This window comes from Mastacembelus armatus, chromosome 13 (assembly GCF_900324485.2).
Source record: "Mastacembelus armatus chromosome 13, fMasArm1.2, whole genome shotgun sequence".
NCBI lineage: Eukaryota > Metazoa > Chordata > Actinopteri > Synbranchiformes > Mastacembelidae > Mastacembelus > Mastacembelus armatus.
Window position 1 is genome coordinate 14,252,825 of NC_046645.1, and position 22,626 is coordinate 14,275,450.

Here is a 22,626-nt window from a genome sequence, read left to right on the forward strand (position 1 = left end):
AGATGAAGAGAAAGTAAGAGAGGATACCTGCAGCTGCTTCATCTGGCCAGTCCAGCGGCAGCCTTCCTCACTGTGGATGCAGCGGATGGGCAGTGCCAGGATCTGCTGCTCCAGCTCTGGATCTGGATAGATCTAAAGAAGGAGAGCAGGATGAGGTCATTGTAGCTGATGATCCGAGAACAGCAAAAATCCCAGTATATCCGTATCTACACCAAATAAAGTTATTCAAAAATTTTTTCATTATTCTCTATTTCTCTAATGTCATGAAATTCCATGAAAACAGCAATTTTAGAAGAAACTTCAGTCCTGGTTGGGAGGAGGTCAGCTGTTTAACCAGCATCACTGCGTCAGTCTGAATGTGATATTGAATGAATAGTGTCAGCTGTGTCATCATGTTATGCTAATGTTACATACAAAGATGAATTTCTTAAAACAGTTTTTTTACACTGTCCTGTAGCAGGGTAAATGTTTCGCAATGGATCAAACGTGGCTTTCCAGCTCAACCCATCTACTCCATGTGGTGTAAAAGAAAGCATGATTCCAGGTTAAGCGTCTTCCATTGCCCCATGGTCCAGTTCTGAATCTCACATGCCCGTTGTAGGTGCTTTTGGTTGTGACAAGTAGTATGGGCACTACTGAACAATCTGTAACTACACAAGCCCATATTATACAAATAAGTCAAGTCTATTTATCCATCTTATCCACATGGTAAGCTGATACACTGTGCTCTGACATCTGTCTATCCAAGCCAGCATTAGTTTTTTCAGCAATTTGTATTAGAGCTGCTCAACCGTGGGATCAGACCAGACAGGCCTTTAGTCCCTACATGCATAAATGGACCTTTGGGCACTCACGACCCTGTCACTGATTCAGCGGTTGTCCTCCCTAGGACCACTTTTGTAGGTACTCACCACTCATACAACCACACCGCATACAACGCTCGCAGTTTAGGAGATACTCTGATCCAATTCTGGCCAATCACAATTTGGCGCTTGTCAAAGTCACTTATATTTTTACTCTTGCCCATTTTTCCTGCTTTCAACACAATGACTTCAACAACTGACTCTTCACTTGCTGCCTCATAGAACCCAACATCTGAGTAACAAGATAATCAGGGTTATTCACATCACCTCACAGTGGTTTATAAGTTGTGTACATGGTAGAGTCAGTCTGCAGTGAAGCCTCTGCGCCAGCCTCTGAGGTGATAATGAGTTAGTTTCTGGGTTTATGGGACCTTTGAAAGAGTGACACAGTGAGAGAGAGGAAAATATGTTTTTGTCCTCAGTCACTGAACAACTGGGATGAATCAGTTTTCCGCCTAAACACCCCAATCTTCCCCTAGAGTACTCTCCTGAGGATTTACAATTCTGCTCTGCATCTCCACCCCCCACCGCTGTCACACTAGCAAAGCACTGGTCAAACAAGAAAAACCACTTCCTCAAAATGTCGCAACAGCCCTCTAAACAAATAAGAGCTCAGTAACAGCCTGACTACTCACTGCTCATATGCCTCTGTATCACAACACTGGAGGCATGACTGTAAAATTAAAAGTTCATTTGGAGAATCATCCACAACAAAACACTTCCACTTATCATTTTTCCTAACTGTTGTGTTAAAAGACCAAGACAGTGTTTGTCAGACTAAGTGTACTGAAGTATCATCTTCTATGTAATGTAAAACATGGTCTGTATCACATGGTCTTCATATAATGTTAAAACACCACAATAAAAGCCTGATTTGCTGCACTCCACATTTTGCTACCATAATCACATTCTTTGAGGAGAAGCAAAAAGGGGAAAAAAAAAAAATCCTCTGAAGCTGAAACACACTCTCATTGTTCCAGTCTTGGAATCTGCCGGGAGACGCAATAATGACCTTTTAATAACTTAGTCCCAGTCAGATCAGGGTGGTTAAGCTCTTTGGAGCCCTAACTTGGGGGTTTATTCTGTGGGCTTTAGCCGTTGTTAGTCCCATACTACTACTACTACTACTACTACTACTACTACTACAGCGGCAGCAAAAGCCTTTAATAACTGCAACACAGGAGCAAGGTTGGGTTTGTGCACATTTTCGAAGGACAGTGTGCAACAAGCATTACAATAACCCTGACAAGAGACCACCAGCGAGGGGTAATTTGCAGGCGACTGGAAGCCTATGAGGGCCTAGGTAAATAACAACGTCTGACAGGTGTGCCATGTGCACATCCTTCCCATGGAGAGTCCCTGCTATTATAGGCGCCGTCATTGCTCGCAGCATGGCATGCAGACCTGCACTGCTGCCCTCCTACTGCAGCTCTGGCTAATTCAGCCTAATACTAACAAACTGCATGCAGACTGGTTTCAATCAATGCCAAAAGCAGCTCTGAAACACAGATGATCATTTACTACCCATTGGTCCTTTAATAGGTTTTCAAGTTTCTCATACATAGTTCAGAAAATAAAGCCCTTATCTTTGTGCAGCAGTCTCTCACTTTACAACAGGGAGATCATGTGTGAGAGAGAGCCTCTGACTCTGAATAAAGACAGTCATTATGTTTCCCTCCCTAAGCACAATCTGATTAACTGTGTTTAAAACACAAAGAGAAAAGAGTTCAGTTGAAATTTGGATACGGTTTTCTTTCTGAAGACTAAGAAATTTGGTGGGTTTAATAAATTACCATCCATATTTCTATCACATCAGCTTTCCCACTGTAATGAAATGAAACACAGCATCTGACTGTTCAGTTTTTTTATTGTAACAATTTAAAGTCGCCATCTTACATTTTTTCCTCTTGATGGATGACAAATTGCATCTCAGATCTCCTCTTTACATTTTTAGCTCATAGCTCTACTCTGGAGATGGTAATGCTGCAGTGTTGGTTGGACCGGCCAGGCTGTCATAAAATTTAGTACATAAATATATGTCTCCCTTTGAATAAATCAGACCAACATTTCCTAATACCTGCAAACCTAATGACGTATCCACCAGCCTCAGCTGTACCTAGTGTCAGCCAGGTAAAGGTTTGCAAGCTAAAATGTTAAACTAATATGGTGATCACATGTTGAGTCTAACAACAATGGTCATAAAAGCACATTATTATTATTATTATTATCATCATATTTGGGAAGAAAATTATTGAATTGTAAAACTCTTCTATTCTGTCATTCGTTTAGCCATCAGTTGAGGGTGAGGAACAAAGAAAGTGTGCCGAGTGTTACCTTACCTTAGCATAGTCCAATGGCAGCTGGTCCTCTGGACACTTGAAGACACCCTCACTGCAGCAAAACAGCAGAAAGGTTTTGTTAGTGTTTATTCAGAATACAAAAAAAAAAAAATGCAGACATAATGATCAGCCATGTTTAAATCACACCTTACTAACTCTGATGCTGACTGTGTGCAACTAGAGCTAAAAGCGTCTTCTTTGACTTTTCTGTAAGCGCAGCATTGCACTGCCCTTATGCACTCTTAATCTGAAAAGTTCTCTGGCTCATCACAACATATACATGCACCGCACAATGTAGTCAGATCTTTGAGCCAGTGGCTTTAATGACATTGGCTCTTTCATCCTCTTCCCTGAAAGGACATGTCTACACAGATTTCTCTTAGTATGGATGATAAAACCACAAGTTGAAGCCTGATCTGTTTATCTACACTAGATAAAGAGATTAGTTTGGACTCCAGCTACTGTTATTATTTCTCATACTGTTTAGAGTGATTCATTTTTGGCCCTTATTTCACAGTGTAGATAACAATGTACTAGTTTCAACAGGCTGTTAGTGCAGAAGTGAGGGAAGTTTTTTTTTTTTCCTTACTTTTTTTTCTTACAGTAGTTTAACCCAGAATAAAATCTGAAACCTTATTTTACCACAGTCTCCCCACGCAGCTTTTGTGGTGCCACAGGGGAGCGCTCACTGGTGTGTTTTAGGACCAAATAAGCAAGCGCCGAGGCTCATTAGGACAGCCCTCTCCCAACGTCCCTACCCCAATGTCATCATGAAATATTCACATTTGTAAATAATGGAGTCAGCAGCTGTTAGGAGAGAGCTGCTGAATCTGAGTTTGCAGCTGCACAGCAAAAATATCCAGACAGACAAAGGTTGTTTAAGAAAAGGGAAAAGGCAATCAGTGGCAGATCTCTTGAGATGTCAGCAATGTCATAACTGTCTTGTTGTCGCAGATAACGCACGGTCTTCACTTCATTTCCAGGTGTACTATTTTGATAACTGTTTAAGTTCATTTTTTGAAAGTTTGTTGAACAAAATGGACTTAAATTTTTTTTTGGCTATCTTGACAGGGAGCCTTTACTATTGTAATCACCAACCACGGCTCCTAAAACACTTAAAATGAATTACAATACCCTTGCAGGGATTAAAAACGTGGCGATTAATAAACCTGTGCAAAATGGGCTCACATTGATTAATAACATGAATAAATTTTATATAATTTGGTTTGTTTTCATTTGAAATCTAATGAAACTACAGATGTCAAAGACACACTGAGATGTGTTTTGTTTTAAAGTCACAAGCCCTGAAGCCTTGATCTGACCTCCCGCACAATGAGGCCTCATCACCCCGACCATGCCTAAATTAAGTTTTAATTAATTACAGAACAGCAGTCTGCAAACAGTAAGTGTTTGCCTCTTGGTGCTTTAATTTGGTTGGCTGTAGTGTCACCTGACCAGCACCTCCCAGAGGCACAGGGGCATGTGACAAGAGGGGAGTGCATGTGCACTTCGCCCTGTCTGCCCAGCTGCTGTGAAACCAGGGAGTGTGCTGAAGAGGGGTGGGGGTGGGAGAAGAGGTCGGAGAGGGAGGGAGGGTTGATGAAAGGGTGGTGGAGGAGGGAGGTTAATGCAGGAGGAGACAGCAGTAATTCTCCTTCATTATGGTCTCTGTGTCAGCAGGGAGCTGGAGACCAATTAACAAGCCACAACGGGTTGTAAAAGAGGGTCAATCGATTAGAGGCTCGAAGTGCCTGGTCAGCATCTCATGTGTAGTGTGATATCATTTACTGTACTCATCACCATCACGAAGAAAACATCTCACACCGCGGAGGCAGACGTATACAGTAGAAAGCATTGTGCACAGTGCGAGGAGATGGGAAGCGACAGGGCTTCAGCTCAGGACAGGGGACAGCCAGAGGCCCCGTCCAGCTCAGGCTCCATATCTGATGCACAGAGAGGCAGACAGGCGAAAAGAGCCTAGTCACAGATTGTCAAGATAATTTGTTTCCCGGGCACAGATTCATGTGTCTGGACCCACTGCTGATAATACCGTTCGACTCTCTGGTCCAATTCGCTGGCGCTTTGTGACAGCACATTAGCAGTGAAAGGTACAGCTGATGTGGACCACGGATCCAGTTTAATTCCATGCGTCTTCAGTGAATAATAATGCCTCTGACTGCTGAGGGCTTTCTATAATAACTGAATATGAGATGACCGTGACAAAAACAGAAAACAACAGAAAAACAGCACATACATGATGAGTTCATGCAAGAATAGGTTGAACGGGAAAAACAGCCCAGGGACTAGCCTTGTAGGCACACCAGGTAAATGACCTAATTAACTACTTTTGTTGGGTTTTTTGTTTTTGTAGCAGACTGACACCAGATATAAACAGGGTATAACACTTCAAATGAGCTGACTCGATTGTATTATTGTTATTAATGCATTTTCTTGCCTCTCATACTCTTAAATTACAAGTTGAGACTGATGTGCAAACGTTGTTTAAACGGTGTGGCATGTTAACACACAACACTAAAATGGTTAACATTATATCTACTAAACAAAGAGCATGTCAGCTTTTCAGTGTCAGCAGGTCAGCATACCCTTGGACTGGCTTTAAATTAGCTAATGCATTACCTGATGAATACATTAGCTAAACAACAGAAACAACACTGATGTGTGAGTCAATTTCTAAGCAATTTATTATGCAGCTTCTCAGAATTTGTTCTTGTACCTGATTTTGGCCTATTAAAAACCATTGTTACTATATTTTGGGGTACAATAACCACTATTAGACGTTTTCTGTATTAAGTGATTCATGAACATAACTATTATCACTCTAGGCATCATTAGCTGCTACCTCATTTGAACTATTAAAGGATAAACATAACTGTTTGAAAAGCCCAAAGGCAAAAGCCTCTTTGTGTACATTCTTACAAGTGTGAACTTGCAACCACACAAACAGCCACCAGCATGTCTTTAAACAAGTTTCATACAAATCTTTTGCCTACTACAATTTTCTGTCCACATTTGACACCTTAGTGAATTATTATCCAGGGTGAGAGGCTGAAAAACAAGTGTTTCGGTATTGGGATGTCACGGGGGAGCAGCTTAAGCCAGTATAATACAATCACCTCATTAAATTTTCATTGTCTCCTTCTGTCCACTCATACCAGGACAGCAGAGGAGGCTCTACAGCTGCTCAGCTGAAGAGATCGTCAAGTTTAACACATCTCAAATTCACTGTCATACAAAGGTACACACATTACTGTTGCTCCAGCAGCACATTCATTCATAATGCATTCAGCCCTGTGCAGGTGAAATGCACCCATCAGTTAAACCCATTATTGCCAAGGGCCATAAATCCCTCTCCCCATCTAATTGCCCCCTCTCTTCCCTGTCTTCAAATCTTCTTTTCTGGTGCAGATTAAACAGCCATCCATTCATCCAGCTGATACCACGTCGACAGCCGTCACAACATGCTTCGTCAGTCTGCACACGGCTCCTGACAGGCAGACTGTGAGAAGTACAAATCCCTCAGGTTTAATCTCACCGGAGCAGAGTGGAGGGGTGTTTTTTTTTTTTTTTCAAGTGACAGCGACCAGCCTGCAGGCCACACTGAGCAGACGCGCTGGTGACAGGCTGTCTACTCGCAAAGCAGGACCACAGAGTAACCTTGAAACCTTGCAGACAGACTCCTAAACAAACCTCCCAGTGTTTGCCATTGTAGTGGGCAGGGCTGTGGAGACACACTAAACAAACCAAATCAAAAGCATGAGGTCTTCAGAGAATACAAGTCTGTGGCACATTAACGCACTCGACAGACCTCTGTCACACCATGTGTTTTCTCATTGACTCAGACAGCATCGAGAGACTTGACTGAACTGCCCACTTGTCTCCCACTGAAGCTCACAAACAGCTTTTATGTTCATCCCCATGCTAAACCCCTTTTGTGTTTTTAAGTTATAACTAGGATTATCTTTTATATACACAAACAAAACCTTAACATTCCTCCAGTGCCCTGTATGCAGGTCTCACAGCAGAAAGCAAAGTCCCTCCATTTCCTCTCAGGAAGTTGGGGGAAAACAAGAATTTTGTTTTATCTCGGCTAGAGATACTATAATCCCCCAAATCCATCTGGTTTTGGGTTAAGGTGTTGAAGACTGTGCGCAGTCATGACTTCCTTTTTCTGAGCCTCGTTCTTTGAACAGTAATGAGTACAGGTATTATATAGACAGCGTGTGACTGATATTCCTCCAGGTATTTCATGCTTCACTCTGTGATGTCGAGTATCTTCCAGGAATTGTCTTCACATTTCATAGAGCTCAATTCTCTCTTTCTGTGTCCATTTATCTGCAAGGGTCTGTGTGGATCAACTAGTGCGCTTATGCACAGCCATGTTTGCAGTAAGAATCGAAACACAGTTGATATCACTTCAAAAAAGAGCTTTAGGAAACTTCATTTCCAAACTGGCAACTATGAGAAATCTGTATGAAACCTGACTTATCAGTCATAATAGACAACTGTATATGTATGACAGTATATATAGGCTCATATATATACAGGCATTTAGAAGAAGAAATCAGTGCATTTAGCTGTTTTTGTTAGGATTATGGTGTGATTTTGAACAGCTATGGCCACTTTAATTATGGAAACTTCACAAAATGAAAGCTAAATGTTTTTCCAAAGATTTAATGGTTTAATGTTTTTCCAGCTGTCTCTGGAGCTGTCTGACCAGAACCCACAATTTGTCTTAAAATGAAAAATGGAGAAGCTGTCTGCAAGCAGCTCCCCCATTTCTGCTCTGCACAGCATTTTTGAAACAATAGGATCAATAGAAGACTCATATTTAGTTTATATAACATATTTCTAAAAACTACAACAAACCTTTGCCAATGGCCCTTATAGACTGTACTAGTACTTTAATTAAACTTGGTTTGAACTGACCAACCATCCAACTAGCAAACCATCCTAAAAACAAACTAATCTCACCAGCATCACCCACGGGACAATAAAGCAACACAAGGCGCTGGGCCTCATGTAAGCAGTCAGTGCTGACTACAGAGGTCCCTGACTGAGGTTGAGTGACAGTGCTGAAGCTGGGTGGTGTTTTACCTGTGGAACCTGATACACCGTGAGCGAAGAGCCCACGGCAGATTTGGCTTTCAGCCTAGCTCACTGCAGCCTTCTCATTTGTCTGAAAAACAGCATCAACTTTCACAGTTGTGATGACACACCAGCCCACAGGTGGATCAACTGCTGCTTTTCAGGCTTTCAGTGAGACTCCCAAAAAGAAAAGTGCCGTGACAGCTCTTTGTGTACGACTTACTACAACAGAAGCGGTCCATACCTGTGTTCTGTTATTGATAATCTTCTCCACCCACCTTCTGATGGTTGTAGTGACATTTTCTTGTCACTTTTAATAAGAAAGTAATACTAATATCCAAGCCAAGCTACCTTGGCCTTTGTGTGAAACGTCCAAACGTTCTTTTATTTAAATTCTGACAGAACCTATTTTCTTTGTGCTAAGTTAAGCTGCTAGATGTAGCTTTATGTTTACTGTAGTATTTCAGTAATTTAGGGATTTTCACAAGCAGTTAATTGAGTTACCACAAAAATTCCATAAATTTGAGTTTCTTTAATAGATGACAGCTCCAAAAAGCACAAAACAAGCAACATTCCTAAAACACATGCTATTTCTAGCCAGTGGAAGCAGGGCATTAAATTAAATGTAAAAGTTTAAGTTAAAAAATTGAAATTACTTCTACAGTGATACTTTCAATTATGATTTTCAGGAGGAATCCTCTGAGGTGCACACCCCTCCAGAATATGACACCTGTAAAATCCTAACGGACTTCCTCTGCTGGTCACGAACAGCCACTGGCAGCTGTTTAATTTTAAGTAACAATGGCTGACAGTCTGCAGGTCACAGTCATCAACAAAACAGAAATAAATTACATTCGACACAGTGTTGGACAACTCTAAAAAGACAGGCAGAAAATTAAACCACTTCAAATGATTTCACATACATAAATCAAGCACAGATAAACTTTAAATTATGGTTTAAAATCACTATTTTATGCCTACTTATGAAGAAAATGCTATTTTTGTTGTGTTGCTTTGCCAAAGCACACATGAACTGATGCAAGACAAAGAAAGGCACTACTACTAGAGAGAGTGTGTGGGTGAATGTCTGGCTTTTTTCCCTGGCTTCATCTCTAGCACCCTATGTAACACACTCAGCTGTGGACCAAGATAGAAAAAACATTAAAAGATGGTTTTACTACATGAGCTACACTGATACTACCTACAAAAAACCTGCACAAAATAAAGCAGACTTTGATCCTACTTGGATTTTTTGCTGTCTCTTTTGTAAGTTTCCTACATAGACGTAAGTGTACGACTGTCAGGACACCTGAGGTCATCCCTGCTTGTAGTGTCATCACTTCCGTAATGATATTCTCCTTCCCCTCATAAAAAGGCTCTGTATATTCTATATTGCTGTGTATTGCCTTAATGCTCTGATTGAGCTGAATTATATTCTGACCAAACAATGATCCAATGCTTTCTAAACTTCTTTACTTTTCATAATGGTAAGAGAAAGTATTTTCTGCAAAATAAAATACAAACTTAAAATATGACATACAGCATACATCTGTTTATAGAGGATTTTACGATCAACATAGTTTGGAGTTAATGGCGTAATAATCTCAGTTAAATAATGACAGCTTGATAGAGCAGAATGATTACACCTCTTTGATTTTATGATACTGGATTTTCTTTTCTGAAAGCTGATTTACATTTTCCTGGACAGAAACATTTTGCTCGCATGAATAAAATCGGTTTGTTTGACTTTGCGAGCAATTAGATGGTGACCGTTCAAACTGCCAGAGGTGCAGCTTAGACACACCATACCATAATATCAAACCATAAAGGAAAGGGCCACCTAGCAGAGGACAAGCTGGCTGCAAAAACAGAGCGAGAGGAGGGGAAGGGAAGAAAGGAAGGATGGATGGATAGATGAAAGGAGGGTCAGAGGGAGGTGGAGCAGCCATCTGCAAGCTTGTGAGATGCTATAATCCATCCTTCTTAAGTGTGAGAGGAGGGGACACGGCACTTACAAGTATTTATAATCCCTTGCACGGTCTCCTTCCATCAGCGTGATCAGGGTTTGACATCAAGCTTTTATCAGAGAGAGGGAGGGTTATAACACGAAATGCTTAACCACTTTTTCTTCAGTTGTTTCTCTTGAATTTATGAATTTATAGCTACTATTTTAAGGTATTTAGGACTTCCTGCTAACTCACACCTATGATAATATGACTTCAGAGGAATAGTTCGGCAGGATGGGCGTATGGTTATCTGCTTTGTTCCTGAGAATTAGAAGACAAGATTGATTCCACTCATGACTGTCTGTTAAACATAAATAAAGACTGGAAACTGCCAGTCTAGCTCTATGAAGAGGTCAGACAAACAAGACGCTCATTAATCAGTCTTAGACGTCTTGGCTTCATTCTCTGTTTCAAAGTTTCAAATGTACTACAGAGACTGCTTTTTGTGCAGCAGGTAAGCAAATAAATCAAACAGCAAATGTAATAGAATGTAGAAGGAGCTTCTGCTTTCCAAGTCGATTTCATCCCCCTGAATATACACTGTTTGCAGGAGGTACAGGAAAATCAATCCACTTTCATTAACTGCTGCTGATCTGGACGCAGGGTGGGGGGTTGAGACAGAGGTCTGTCCCATCAATTGTACCCGGAGCTAAGCTTATGCACGCATGAGTGCCGTCACCCTCACCCATGCAGTACGCAGCAAAAAAAAAAAAAAAAACACTACACCACACACACACGCACACACACACACAAGGGCCTGTGCTGCATTCATAAAAGGAAAGATTCTTTGGGTTTGATCTGGTTGAATGGGGGTTTGTGGAGGGGCAGGCTGGGTGAAGGCTTGAGCCCAGAGATCAATAAAAGTCCTGAGCTTTAATATGTGACACATGTGGGGAGGAAAAAAAAAAAAAAAAACTACTGGTGCTAAAAGCTTCCATCAAGGCTGCTGTGGGTGTGAAACATCCCACTCACAATTTTACTACCCACTGTCACACATTTGCAAAGACTCAACCACTCCGAAACGTAGCCAAAATGGGTGCAGTTGCATGCTATAAATTTCTGCAGACACGTGTGAATTTTGGCTGTTTTAATCACAGATGGCTGGTCTAATTTTAGCTCAGCTTCAGAGGGCAGGGTGATCTGCAGCGACAGCGGTGGCTTCGAGGAGCTGCGGTTCTGCCACACTAATCCTGCTGAATGGCTGCACTGGACAGAGGGACTCTGAGACTGCCAAGCAATTGCCTGGCCTATTAAAAGGAGAGCTGTCTGCCAACTGTATGCATATGGCAGTGGAAAAGCAGAACTAGACACAAGTCGCCTCATTTTTACTTCAAACAACATTAATGAATCAGCTATTGAAGTCACAGTTGTCAAGAAGCCCAGCAGGAAATCACAGCACTAATACAGATTCAGTGTGGAAGCTCTACAGAGCTTCAGGATATTGTACATTTGAGCTATCAAAATTAGAGAAATAAATGTTATACCTAAATTTCCAGTTTACCTCAGTTCAGAATTCACACAATTCTTTGCCATTTGGTTTTTTATAACCAGGAATGATAGCTGCATCTTTATTAAAACTTAGTCTGGCATTTATTTGCTTTCTTGCTGAGTGTCTGAGATCAGAGGATTGATACCACATGATGCTAAATTTCAAACAGTCTGGAGTTAGCTTAGCTTCTCATACAATGATGTCAAACCAAGAACCAATAGGAACGGCGAGCCTGATGACACAATAGTGTAGATATTGCCTTGTGAGTGAGTGAATGAACCTATTCACACATTCACCTTAAAAATAACAAAGCGTTCATATAGAGACACTTTTGATGCCATTAGTTTAAAAACTAAATATGAACAAAGCAAAGTTTACTTAAAGTTTATTTATTAAGGGGCAGGATGTTTCAACTAGACACAAAATTGCCTAAAGCTTGCTATGCAGAATTGGAAGTCCAGCCCAGCCATGCTCCATAAACGTCGTCTTTGATTTGTTTTCTGTTTTATTATGAGCTAAATTAACTCTAGAGATTGTTTTTGTAAACGTGTCACAGATTGATGATGCAAAACTCCAGGCGAGTGCATTTTTGACATGTCTTGACTGTCATAGTCTGACATAATGACAACTGAGATCCTACAGCCTGACAGAGATCATGTTCATCTGACAAGCAACAATCGTGAAGGACTATTAAAAATCGCAGCGTGCTTTACCGATATATGTCCTAGTGTTTATTCTGTACAAAAACATACAGAAATAGGCGTTGTTGTTTTAGCTGTTACTTTAAACCAACCAGCTTCATATCTGGCAGACAAATACAAAAGGGACATCAGTCTTATCAAAGCCCCCTTGCACCAAAGCATATTCCCAAAATGTAAACTGGTTCCTCAGCAGGGGCTTTATATCTTATTACTTCTTCTAAATTTCTAAAGTTGATGGCTAGAATATCTGACAGCTGATTAATATTGAGGTTAATGCCCTGTAAATCCAGAGATATGCGTCATAAAGCATGTTTTTACCCCACTTTTAACACACTTCTTTGATTAGTTAGTAGACTGTGTAATCAGTCTTCCGTCCACACGAGATTTAAACTCCAGAAAAGCTTCACACTGAGGTGTGATCCTGAAACACGAAAACTTCATCAGTCATGACTGGATCGAGCTTTAATGGAGCGTTTCTCCCTCACAGTAATAAAGGTTAAAAAAAAATCAACCCTGACAAAATCCCACAAGGCACTTGTATTAAAAAGCCATTAAATTTAAAAGAGGTTTTATGCTCCTTTAACCAATTACGCTGCCATGTATGAGGTCATCCCATAGTAGGATAATTCACAGACTGTTGCCTGAATTAAGCAGGGTGGTTTTGGCATGAATTAAGCGTCGAGATGCCTTTCTTCTCAAGACAGTCTTAGCTCCTGTGGAAGAATGTAGAGGAATATTCCAGTGGCTCATTAGCTTGTCCAAACGGCACATTATTCCTGTGTAACGACCTCATTCTGCTCTCTGTGGGGTTGATTTTATGACTTTCAAAACTGCCAAGATCTGTTTCACCCAGCCCAGAAGCCAAGAGCGACAGTTTCTCTGTAGAGTATTTGCTTCGCACCACACCACCACCACAGCTAAGACGTGAATCACAGGCCACTTACAAATAAAGTCTCATCATTTGGCCCCTAAAGATACATGAGTTCATGGTGCCAGGAGAGGGAAGGAACACATCCTATAGCGACTGGTAAACAAAATACTTTGTTTCACTTTTTTATGGAGTCTGCACTTAAATCCCATACGAGACTAAAGAAGATGCAGATCCTTTGTACGCCTGTGGGGAAAGAGCCTTAGAAAAACATAACTTCAGCCTTCAATTAAAAATATTCTTGCCGTTCTCTTGAAAATAACTTCTTACATCATGTCCAGGAAGCAAGTGACCGATGAGCACATTATCTCACCTCATTTCTGCATCGCCTCCGCTCCAACCAACAGCAGCAGGTGGCTGGTGCAGATAATACCACCAACCACAAACCTCATAGGGACAAGGGAGCTTTTAATTAACCTGCACCTGTTCACCCTGTGCACCAGAAAGGGAAATGAGACACAGCAATCTGCAATCATGACTGCAATTTACTTGTTTTAATGTGTTGAAAAATATTTCATGGGGGCACTCTTGATTGTTACATGATAAAAAAATAAATAAATCTGATTTAATTATCCAGTTTCAAAAGTGTCTACAACACCCTTCCATTGCAGGACTGTTTTATCCTGTACTGTAAGCTGTCCAAGTCTCCATCTAGGGGTGTGTGATATCGGCAAAAAGTTATGCATCAATATTTTTTTTAGGATTTTGTGGTACATTTGGATGGAAACCTTATTTGTGTCCGTTTTCTACAGTATGTAATGCAGGAAAAAGAATGACCCACCATTGTTACGTTTCAGCAGGTCACTGATGATTCAGTGCCCCGGTTTGACGCTTTGAACACAAACTCTATCAAATTGCCAGTAACACGAGGAAGAAGAGCTCTGCTGTCATTAACCAGCTGTCTTTTCTTTCCTGTCCTTCAGAGATAAGTACTCCTCTCCAATCCACACACACACACACACACACACACACACACACCTCTTGAGCTAACCTGCTACAATATGTGTGCGTCAGGTAGTAGGTGTGGGTAAACCATTATCACTTTTGCTGTGTGAGGGAGTTATTTTGGTCTGATCCCACCAGAACACCTTTGGAAAAATATGCAGTTCCCCCAGTGACACATTCATTAATTGGCAAGAGGTGGAGTCCAGGCCTGCAGGATCATTAAGAGCAAAACTGTTAAACCAGTTCTGATATGTCAACATAAAAATTTGCCAGAGTTTCTGAGGTCGTGCTGAACTGAGGATGGTGCATAATGGAGGGAGGATAATGATTTGGAGTTTCTCTTGTCAAAGTCTGTGACCTGCTTCACTGTGATTCACTGTTATCACAGCAGTGCTGGAAGCACAGCCATGAGTCTGTTTCGTGAGTCCTCTCAGGCAGAAAAACCCAAAACTTTTTCTTCTGTCTCATCTTAACTTTCTCCCTAGACGCTGCTTACATTAAAAAAAAATTTCAAATTGATGCATCACTTTTCTTTGAGGTGTATATATATTTATATGAAAAAGAAAACAGTGTTATATAATGTGAACTTCTGCTTCTGGCTCATTTGCATTTTCACTGAACTGTGAGTGGGAAAACTCCTTTTCCTGATTTGTTAATAAGCTGTTTCAGGTCTGTGAGGTGTGCTCATCGCTGACAGGGCCAATTTTAGGTCCTGTGCTTCTGTGTCCATGGTAACTGGGAGTGAAGGTGAGGGCTTTTTAGGTGTGTGTGTGTGTGTGTGTGTGTGTGTGTGAGGGAGAGTGAGACAGGGGGAGCAGTTGGCAGATGGTGAACACAGACATGCAGTAATTCACAAAAAAAATAAATCAGTGCTTGCTGCTCCTATTATCAGCTGCTATAATCACATCTCAAACATGCTGCGGCTCCTGTTTTTTTTCTTATCAGTATGTACAGTAAAGAGTACAGGCCACCAAAATTTCAAACAATGCAGGAACCGCCCCCTGGCCTGTACGTGCCCACCTAGCAGCTCCTCCTGCATTTGTACACTTCTCTGCTTTGTGGATGCAATTTCTTTGTTCAGTGAGGCGAGGCGCTGACGTCAATTCGCCTCCTTTGTTTCAAAACGCCTTAGCTGCATTGTTCATCTAGCATGAATTCTTCAACCTGTCCCTGTTGCTGGGAGCAACAATGAGATAAATGACAAGATTTTTCAATCAGCACACAAAAGAGAAGAGGGGAAGAAAAGAAGGAAATTAAAAGAGGAATTAACAACAAATAGAGATGTCATCCTTTCCTCGTAAGAATAAATCACTTGAATTCTTGTTGGAAATGCAGTTTTCTCATTTTTTTGTCAGTTTAATCGTAAGTTTTGCTCGGGTATGACAACCAGTCACTTCCAGCTTCTGAACTGCGAATAATGTCTGACCTTCTACTGAAACTCAATACCTTTTAGTTTTGGGTTGTATTTTATCTGACATTTCATAGGCCCACTAATTAAACAATAAATTCAGCACGTCATCAGCCGATAAAACATTAGCTGCCAAGTGAGGTGTTACATTTGTTAATCACCCACCAAAATCAGCCAATCCTACGCCCTCTCCAAGCTTGGTGAGCTGTGAATGAAAAAAAAGAATGCTGACTGAATGATCCCTCTGAACGTGCACCTGACAGAGTGACTTCCTTTAACTGGCTCAATCGTTGGCCTGTGCAACACTGTCTGAAAAAGAGCTACGACCAAGACCCTGAGACGCAGCACAAGGGAGTTGGTGTGTTTGACAGAGTCATTGAACTGTTTGAATAAAGCACCACCACAGTAAACACACACCAGCTGATGAGAGGAAGATGGAAGAGTCTTGGCAGGAAGGAAGCCTTCATCTGTGGGAAAAAAAAAAAAAAAAGAAAAAAAGGGCGGAAAGGCTATGGGGCAACTGGGCAATGACCTTAACACTGATGGGGCCCGGTGGATAAATGACTATAATTCAGAGTGTGTTAGCTACAAGTGAAGAGCTTAACTGCTCTGCCCACACCTGTTCAGCTCTACAGAAGAGCCTTTCACTGAGGACAGGTGCTTCGGCAGAGAGCCGCTCACTTGCCCTCCCTCTGCCTCGTTCCCAGCTGCTCTCCTTTCAGCCCTCAGACACAGATTCTTCACATGCCTTCCTGTCTGCTCAGCAAACGCTGTAGCGGTCACTCAGCTGCCTGCTCCTAAACACAGCTCCCTATTGCAAACAAGGCCACTGTCAGGGCATCACAGAAGCATCACACAATAAGTTAATACCAAGTTGAAAGCTGGATCAGAGGTTTTACTGTTAAATAAGTATATGTGTCGGATATTAGAGGCCTTTTCTCATTCTACTCTACAAGACAGACAAGTTCCCTAAACATATCTTTAAACTTTACTTCCTGTGTGAATAATAGTATGACATCATTACTGTTAGGATCATCAGTTTGACTCAAATTCAAGAGAAATGACCCTGCTGCATCAGCAGGGACATTTCTCAAAAACGTCTTCAATTAGCTTGTTTGGTGTGACCAGCAGTCCAAATATATTCAGGTTGCTACCATAGATGACAAAGAAAATCTGAAAATCCTCAGGTTAGAGAAGGTGGAAAAATCAAGTGTTTGTTAGTTTTGCTAGCAATTAGTTATTCTGATATGACAACTGTAAATTCACTACTGAAGCTCTAGTTTGGTCTAAAAATGTCTGAAAAGTGTAAAAAAAAAACAAAAACAAAAAAAAAACACTGATGTCTTCAAACAGACTACACTGACTAAGAGCCAACAACTCATACAATTTACTGTCACATAAGACACAGAAATGGGGAAAGACCTCAGAAGCTGAAAGAATAGAATATTTCTATATTATTGCTTAAAAATGACAAACTGATTACCAGAATAGTTGTAAGAATTTCCCGCTAATTGACTAATCTGCTGCTGTACGGATGATCACCCTGTTTTGGGGCTTCAGTCAGACAAAAATCTGAAAAACAACAAGCATCCTGCTGGAATAATTTCTGTGGGATTTCATGCATGTGTGTTGCTGTACTGTGTTGAGTCTGTTTCTCTCCCGCCCGCTCACTGACCTGTGCACAAGACAAACAAGATTGGGGGAGGGTGCAATAGTACAGTAGTGAGCCGAGCGCAGACATAGCCAGACTGAGCAGGGAAATGATTTTGACATGTGCTTCATACCTCAAAATAACTGCTGCTAAAACAGCCATTAACAACCCAACTGAAGCCTTCATTACAAACCTGCAGAGGTGCTCATGAGTTGGTGCAGCAGCGGCATGCACTGTATGTGCCATGATAAACATACCTTTTTATAAGCTGTTTCGCATAGCATGCATACCCAGGCACGTGTAAGCACTAGCCATGCTGTTCAGAACTGGGCCAGCTGGCTGTGGTCCAGCAGCAGGGCTGGGTTTGGTCCCAGCATGCTCACTGTGCAGTGAGTGGCACTGTGCTTTGTTGCCTAGCTAAAATGTTTTCCATCTTTGTCTGACCTAAAATGTGGGAGATTCATTTTAAAAGGAACCCTTATAGGGGAGGGCAAGTTGAGGCATGTATATAATCAACTCTTATATGAGGTTAATGCTGCTGTACTACTGGATTAATGTTTAGTAGTCATTATATTTCGACATATTTCAAAATAAGAGCCCTATGTGGCATACTGCTTTTAAATGTCTTGTTTTGTCTAATCAACAGTCAAAAAGCCATTCAATTTACTGTAACAGAAAAAAATAAATTAGCAAATATTGTTTTAGAGGCTTGAACAAATGTCTGATTTGTATATTTGCTTATAAATGACTTAAATGTGATTATCAGAATTTTACTCGTTCATTTTCTGTCAAGTAACAAATCCAATAACTAATTGTTTTTAAAGTTTTTTTAAAAAACCAAACAAAACAAATCCCATTCAACTAGAGTCTTTTTACACATCATTTCTCTGTACTCAGCCATTTTGTTAGATCTGGGTATGAAGGGACATTTCTAAAAGGCAGCGGTCAGATGATCATAGGAATTAAACAAATCCCCTGGTTAGCCAAACTAATTTGGAGAATGGTTACCCACACTGACTTCTTGGCTCAACTTTTACCCATTATACAGTACTTGTGGTAGCTGACATTTTTGAATTGCATGTTTTGTTGGACCAACAGTCTAAAACCCAAAGATTGATAGATAGAATTTAGTATCATAGAGGACTAAGAAACCCAGTAAATATTCATTTAAAATGTCAAAGCCAGAAAAATCTTGGCAAAAAAACAACAACAATGTGCTTAAGTACAGTGCTTGAGTAAATCCTCTTAGTTACTCTCCACCACTGGATCTTCACAACAAAGATGTTAAATACATTGCTGCCAGAACCAATACAAATGCTACAAAAAGGAGAACTAAGTTGTAATAAACCATAACTTTCCTGGATGGGTTAAATCGTAGCTACACATAATTGTCAAAATCAAGCTTAAACTCCTCATCATGAAGACCTGAAGCCAAATCTATATTTGTAAAATGCCACAAAGTAACATGCAGTCAAACAGTAACTGCAGTCAGTCGTTCTCAGGTGTGTGAAAGCTGACTCATGGTTTAAAGACTTTCTCTAAACCACAAATTGCCTTTGTCTATACTTCTACACTGCTGTCGACCACACTGCAGAGAAAATACACCATGTGTGGTCACAGATTTGGACAAACCTTCATGGCTCAACCAGAGTTCGTTATACTATGAGCACACAAAACTGAGCAGCTTAGAGCATTTAGGATGTGTTTTTGTCTGAGGTTGCAGCTGACTGAACCCTCAAGGCTGTTGTTTTTTTTTCAGTCAAACATAACCAGTCACTTTCAGGAGTCTTTCAAAAGCACTGAGTTACTGTATGACTGAGCTGGCACTACTGAGTCACTAATAAACTTCTTCACAGCCAACAGATGATGTGACCTACAGATGATGCTCTGAGAGCAGCCCTGACACAAGATACTAAACAGCTCAATGAGAAAGTAAGTGGTGGAAGAGGTACTCCAATCTTTTAATGAAGTAAAAGTATTATTATACTAATTTCATAGTAAAGCAATTACCCTTAACTGATTTTAACTATTATAAATGGGCTGTGACTAGTGATTTTTTTTTTCTATTGGTTAATGTTCTGACTACTGACAAATCAGATGATTGGTTGGTTTGAATTCAGAAAATAGTCATAAATTTCCATCCTCATTACCTAAAGCCATAAGTGAAACTTTCACAGTACTTGTTTGGTCCAAACAGTACAAACTTAAACATTATATTGAAAAAAAAAAAAACAGTAAAACTTCACATTTGAAAAGCTGGAACCATGATGGTATATTTACATCGCATTCATACTTATGTACAAAAATAAATAAATACTCCATCTTCTCAGTGTTTCTTTCAGCCTTCAATTTTCTACATTCATGCAAACATTGACACTACAAGTCCCATGATAACATGTTTTCAGTGTTAGGGGACCTCTGTAGCTGTGTGAAATGGCCAGGGCACTTTCTCTCAGCGATATCATCATCACAGCTGCATCTTTGAGGCCTCTCAGCTTCCTCCCAGGAGACGTGCCACACTTACCTTATGCTGGCACAGGCTGGCTAACACTATCTGTTTCTGGGGTAACAGAAGTCACACAAGCTGATGTGGAAGTTGGCAAGGTGTTGATCAGAGAAACTGAATAATTTAAGTATCTGTAATGATTTATCTGATGTTTTAGTGCGAATAAACTACTTTTAAAACAAGGTTGTTGGTCAAATATGCACATACAGTAAATTCCTACATGCTAGCACTTCCAAATATGGATAGTTAGTGGCTGTAGGATGTCAACATCCATTTCCTTACAACCATAAAATACTGCAATTAGGGGTCATTTCCTGTTGTTTGTTTATACTCTCAGGCTTTCATTTTCAGCTTGGGGCCCCTTTCTTTTTAGCGTGCTTTCCAATGACAGTAATGACAGGAAATTGTGCAACTTAAATTGATCGATTAGTGCAAGTCAAACACATTTCCAGAGGGTATTGGTGATTTTCATGGACAGGGAATCAAAACACGGCTGGAAGTAGGAGACCTCTGAATGGCTTCTTTGTTTTTTGCAGATGATATGGTTCTGTTAGCTTCATTAAAATGTGACCCATCATGCATTTGAGAGGTTTGCAGCTGACTGTAAAGTGACTGGATTGACACCTAGAAGTTTGAGGCCATGGCTGGAAAACAGTGGATTGTTCCCTCCAGGTTGGGAGTGATATGCTGCTCCATGCAATGGAGTTTAAGTAACTTGGGATCATGTCCATGAGTGAAGGTAAAATGAGAGACTGACAGGTGAACTGGCACAATTGTATTAGACCAGTGGGGTGAAGACAGAGCTGAGCCGTAAGGCAAAGCATTCAAATTACGAGTCATGATTACCAGTACATTCTAACCCTGACCTATGGACATGACGTTTTGGTAGTGACTGAAACAACGAGATGGTAAATATAAACAGCTGAAATGGGTTTTCTATGTACCGTTTGGAGTTTCTTGAATGTAATAATCTGCTGCTTTTCTCTTTTATATCATTGCAAACTAAATGTAGTTGGGTTTTAGATAAAAACAGAATGTGTTACCTTTGGTGGAATTTTTCATAATAATCTTAAAAGTTTTTCTGACATCTAATTATACAAAATTATCAGTTGACTAAACAAGCAATCAGCAGGTTAATAGTAAAACTAGTTCATAATAACTTTTTTGACATTGCTCTGTATACTCAGTTGATTTTCTTTACAGTTACATTTTTTTTTGACTAATCCATTAATCATTTTTAAGCACAAATTGCAAAAAATTCCTAAATCCAACTCCTATAGTGTGGATAGCTTCTGCTTCCTTTAGTTTTTCATGACAGTAAACTCAGAAGCTGTTGGCCATGCTCCAACTGAACCAAATACATGAGTCAAAGCCCATATTTTGAATAAATCACTCCAGGCATGTTTGAAGTGAAGTTTGCTGCAGGAACTCTATTTTTTAACCCTATTTCTAATTCAAAGAGTAGCAGGAAGTAAACACCCATGTTAAACATCAAACTGACTTCTCATATACATGTCATTAGTTCCAAAGTCCAAAGAGTGTGATGACATGTAAAGTTCGAGAACATTCAGTCACTACAGCTAGAATAAGAGAAAAGATTGGGTGGCACAACTTCACAGTAGCTGGTGTTTGCATCTTGACTGCACAGGTGCTGAATGTACTGACTTGTCGTCCTCTCACACGAACACTGCTTTATCTCAGAGTATTTTTTTGTTGCTCTTCTCTGGGTGAGTGGGTCCTTCTATGCATTGATGTGTTCAAATTTACTGGGCTGTTTCCAGCTCCGTCACCCCAAGTACATCAGCTGACAGCAGCCTCGGTGCACGTCTTTAAGAGGCCTTCACAGAGCCCAAAGGGCAGAGCGGAGGCCTAAGGGCTTTCAGTCAGCTGAACACTACATCACTTTATGTGCAGCTCACTGACCACCGTTGTCATCAGAGAAGGATGGGACACTACAGGCCCCTGAACTCACCGGATCTGGACTGAGGATGCCTGTGCAGCCTTTGGACACCTGCGGGGGACTGTGAATGTCTCTGTGATGGGAATGAGGGACGGAGATGGTAATGAACACACAGTCATTCATCAGCCATCCATGGCATCGGTCCCATTCAGATACAGATACCCACTGAGAGACAAAGCCCCAGCTGCCTCAAGTGCCAGACTGACACACAACATTGGGCACCAATGCAACAGAGTTTCATTTAGCTCTTTAAGAACCACCCTGTCACAGTGGCCAAAGTCCCTCTTTATACATCCCTCATGCACACAATGGACAGCAGTGGATTCATCATGTGTTTGAAGGACAGTATGCTAATGCAGATAGCTATGTCCTAAAAGCAAACATACACATCTGATCATCTCTGTATTTCAATTTCTGGTACCAATTTCTAATAAATCGTCTTTTAGAAAAATGTTTGTAAGATTTGATGCACTTTTTTTGGTAAATAAATAGTGAACTAATCCTTCAAACATCATCAAAACAACTTTGGGTTGCCAAGTTGTAGAAAATTCCTCTCCAGGTGACATTTTGTTATTTCAGTATATTAAAAGAATAGTTTTTTTGGGGTAATGTGCTTTATTTGCTTTTTTGCCAAGAGTTTGATGAAACGCTCAGTGTGTCAGTCTGTTAAATACATATTTGAAAGGAGCTCAGCTTAGTATAAAGACTGGAAACAACTACAGCC

The 22,626-nt window shown here is 40.6% G+C and overlaps 1 protein-coding gene across 1 annotated transcript in view; it reads right to left on the reverse strand.

The window, feature by feature from the left end:
* The window catches only part of traf4a (tnf receptor-associated factor 4a), a 34,480-nt gene that overhangs the window by 5,838 nt on the left and 6,016 nt on the right, over window positions 1-22,626 (reverse strand). The window contains exons 2-3 of the mRNA XM_026299055.1: window positions 3,203-3,254; window positions 28-132 (exon numbers count right to left, since the gene is read on the reverse strand). Of these exons, the coding sequence (XP_026154840.1) occupies window positions 28-132; window positions 3,203-3,254 (157 nt within the window). The remainder of the gene's footprint in view (window positions 1-27; window positions 133-3,202; window positions 3,255-22,626) is intronic.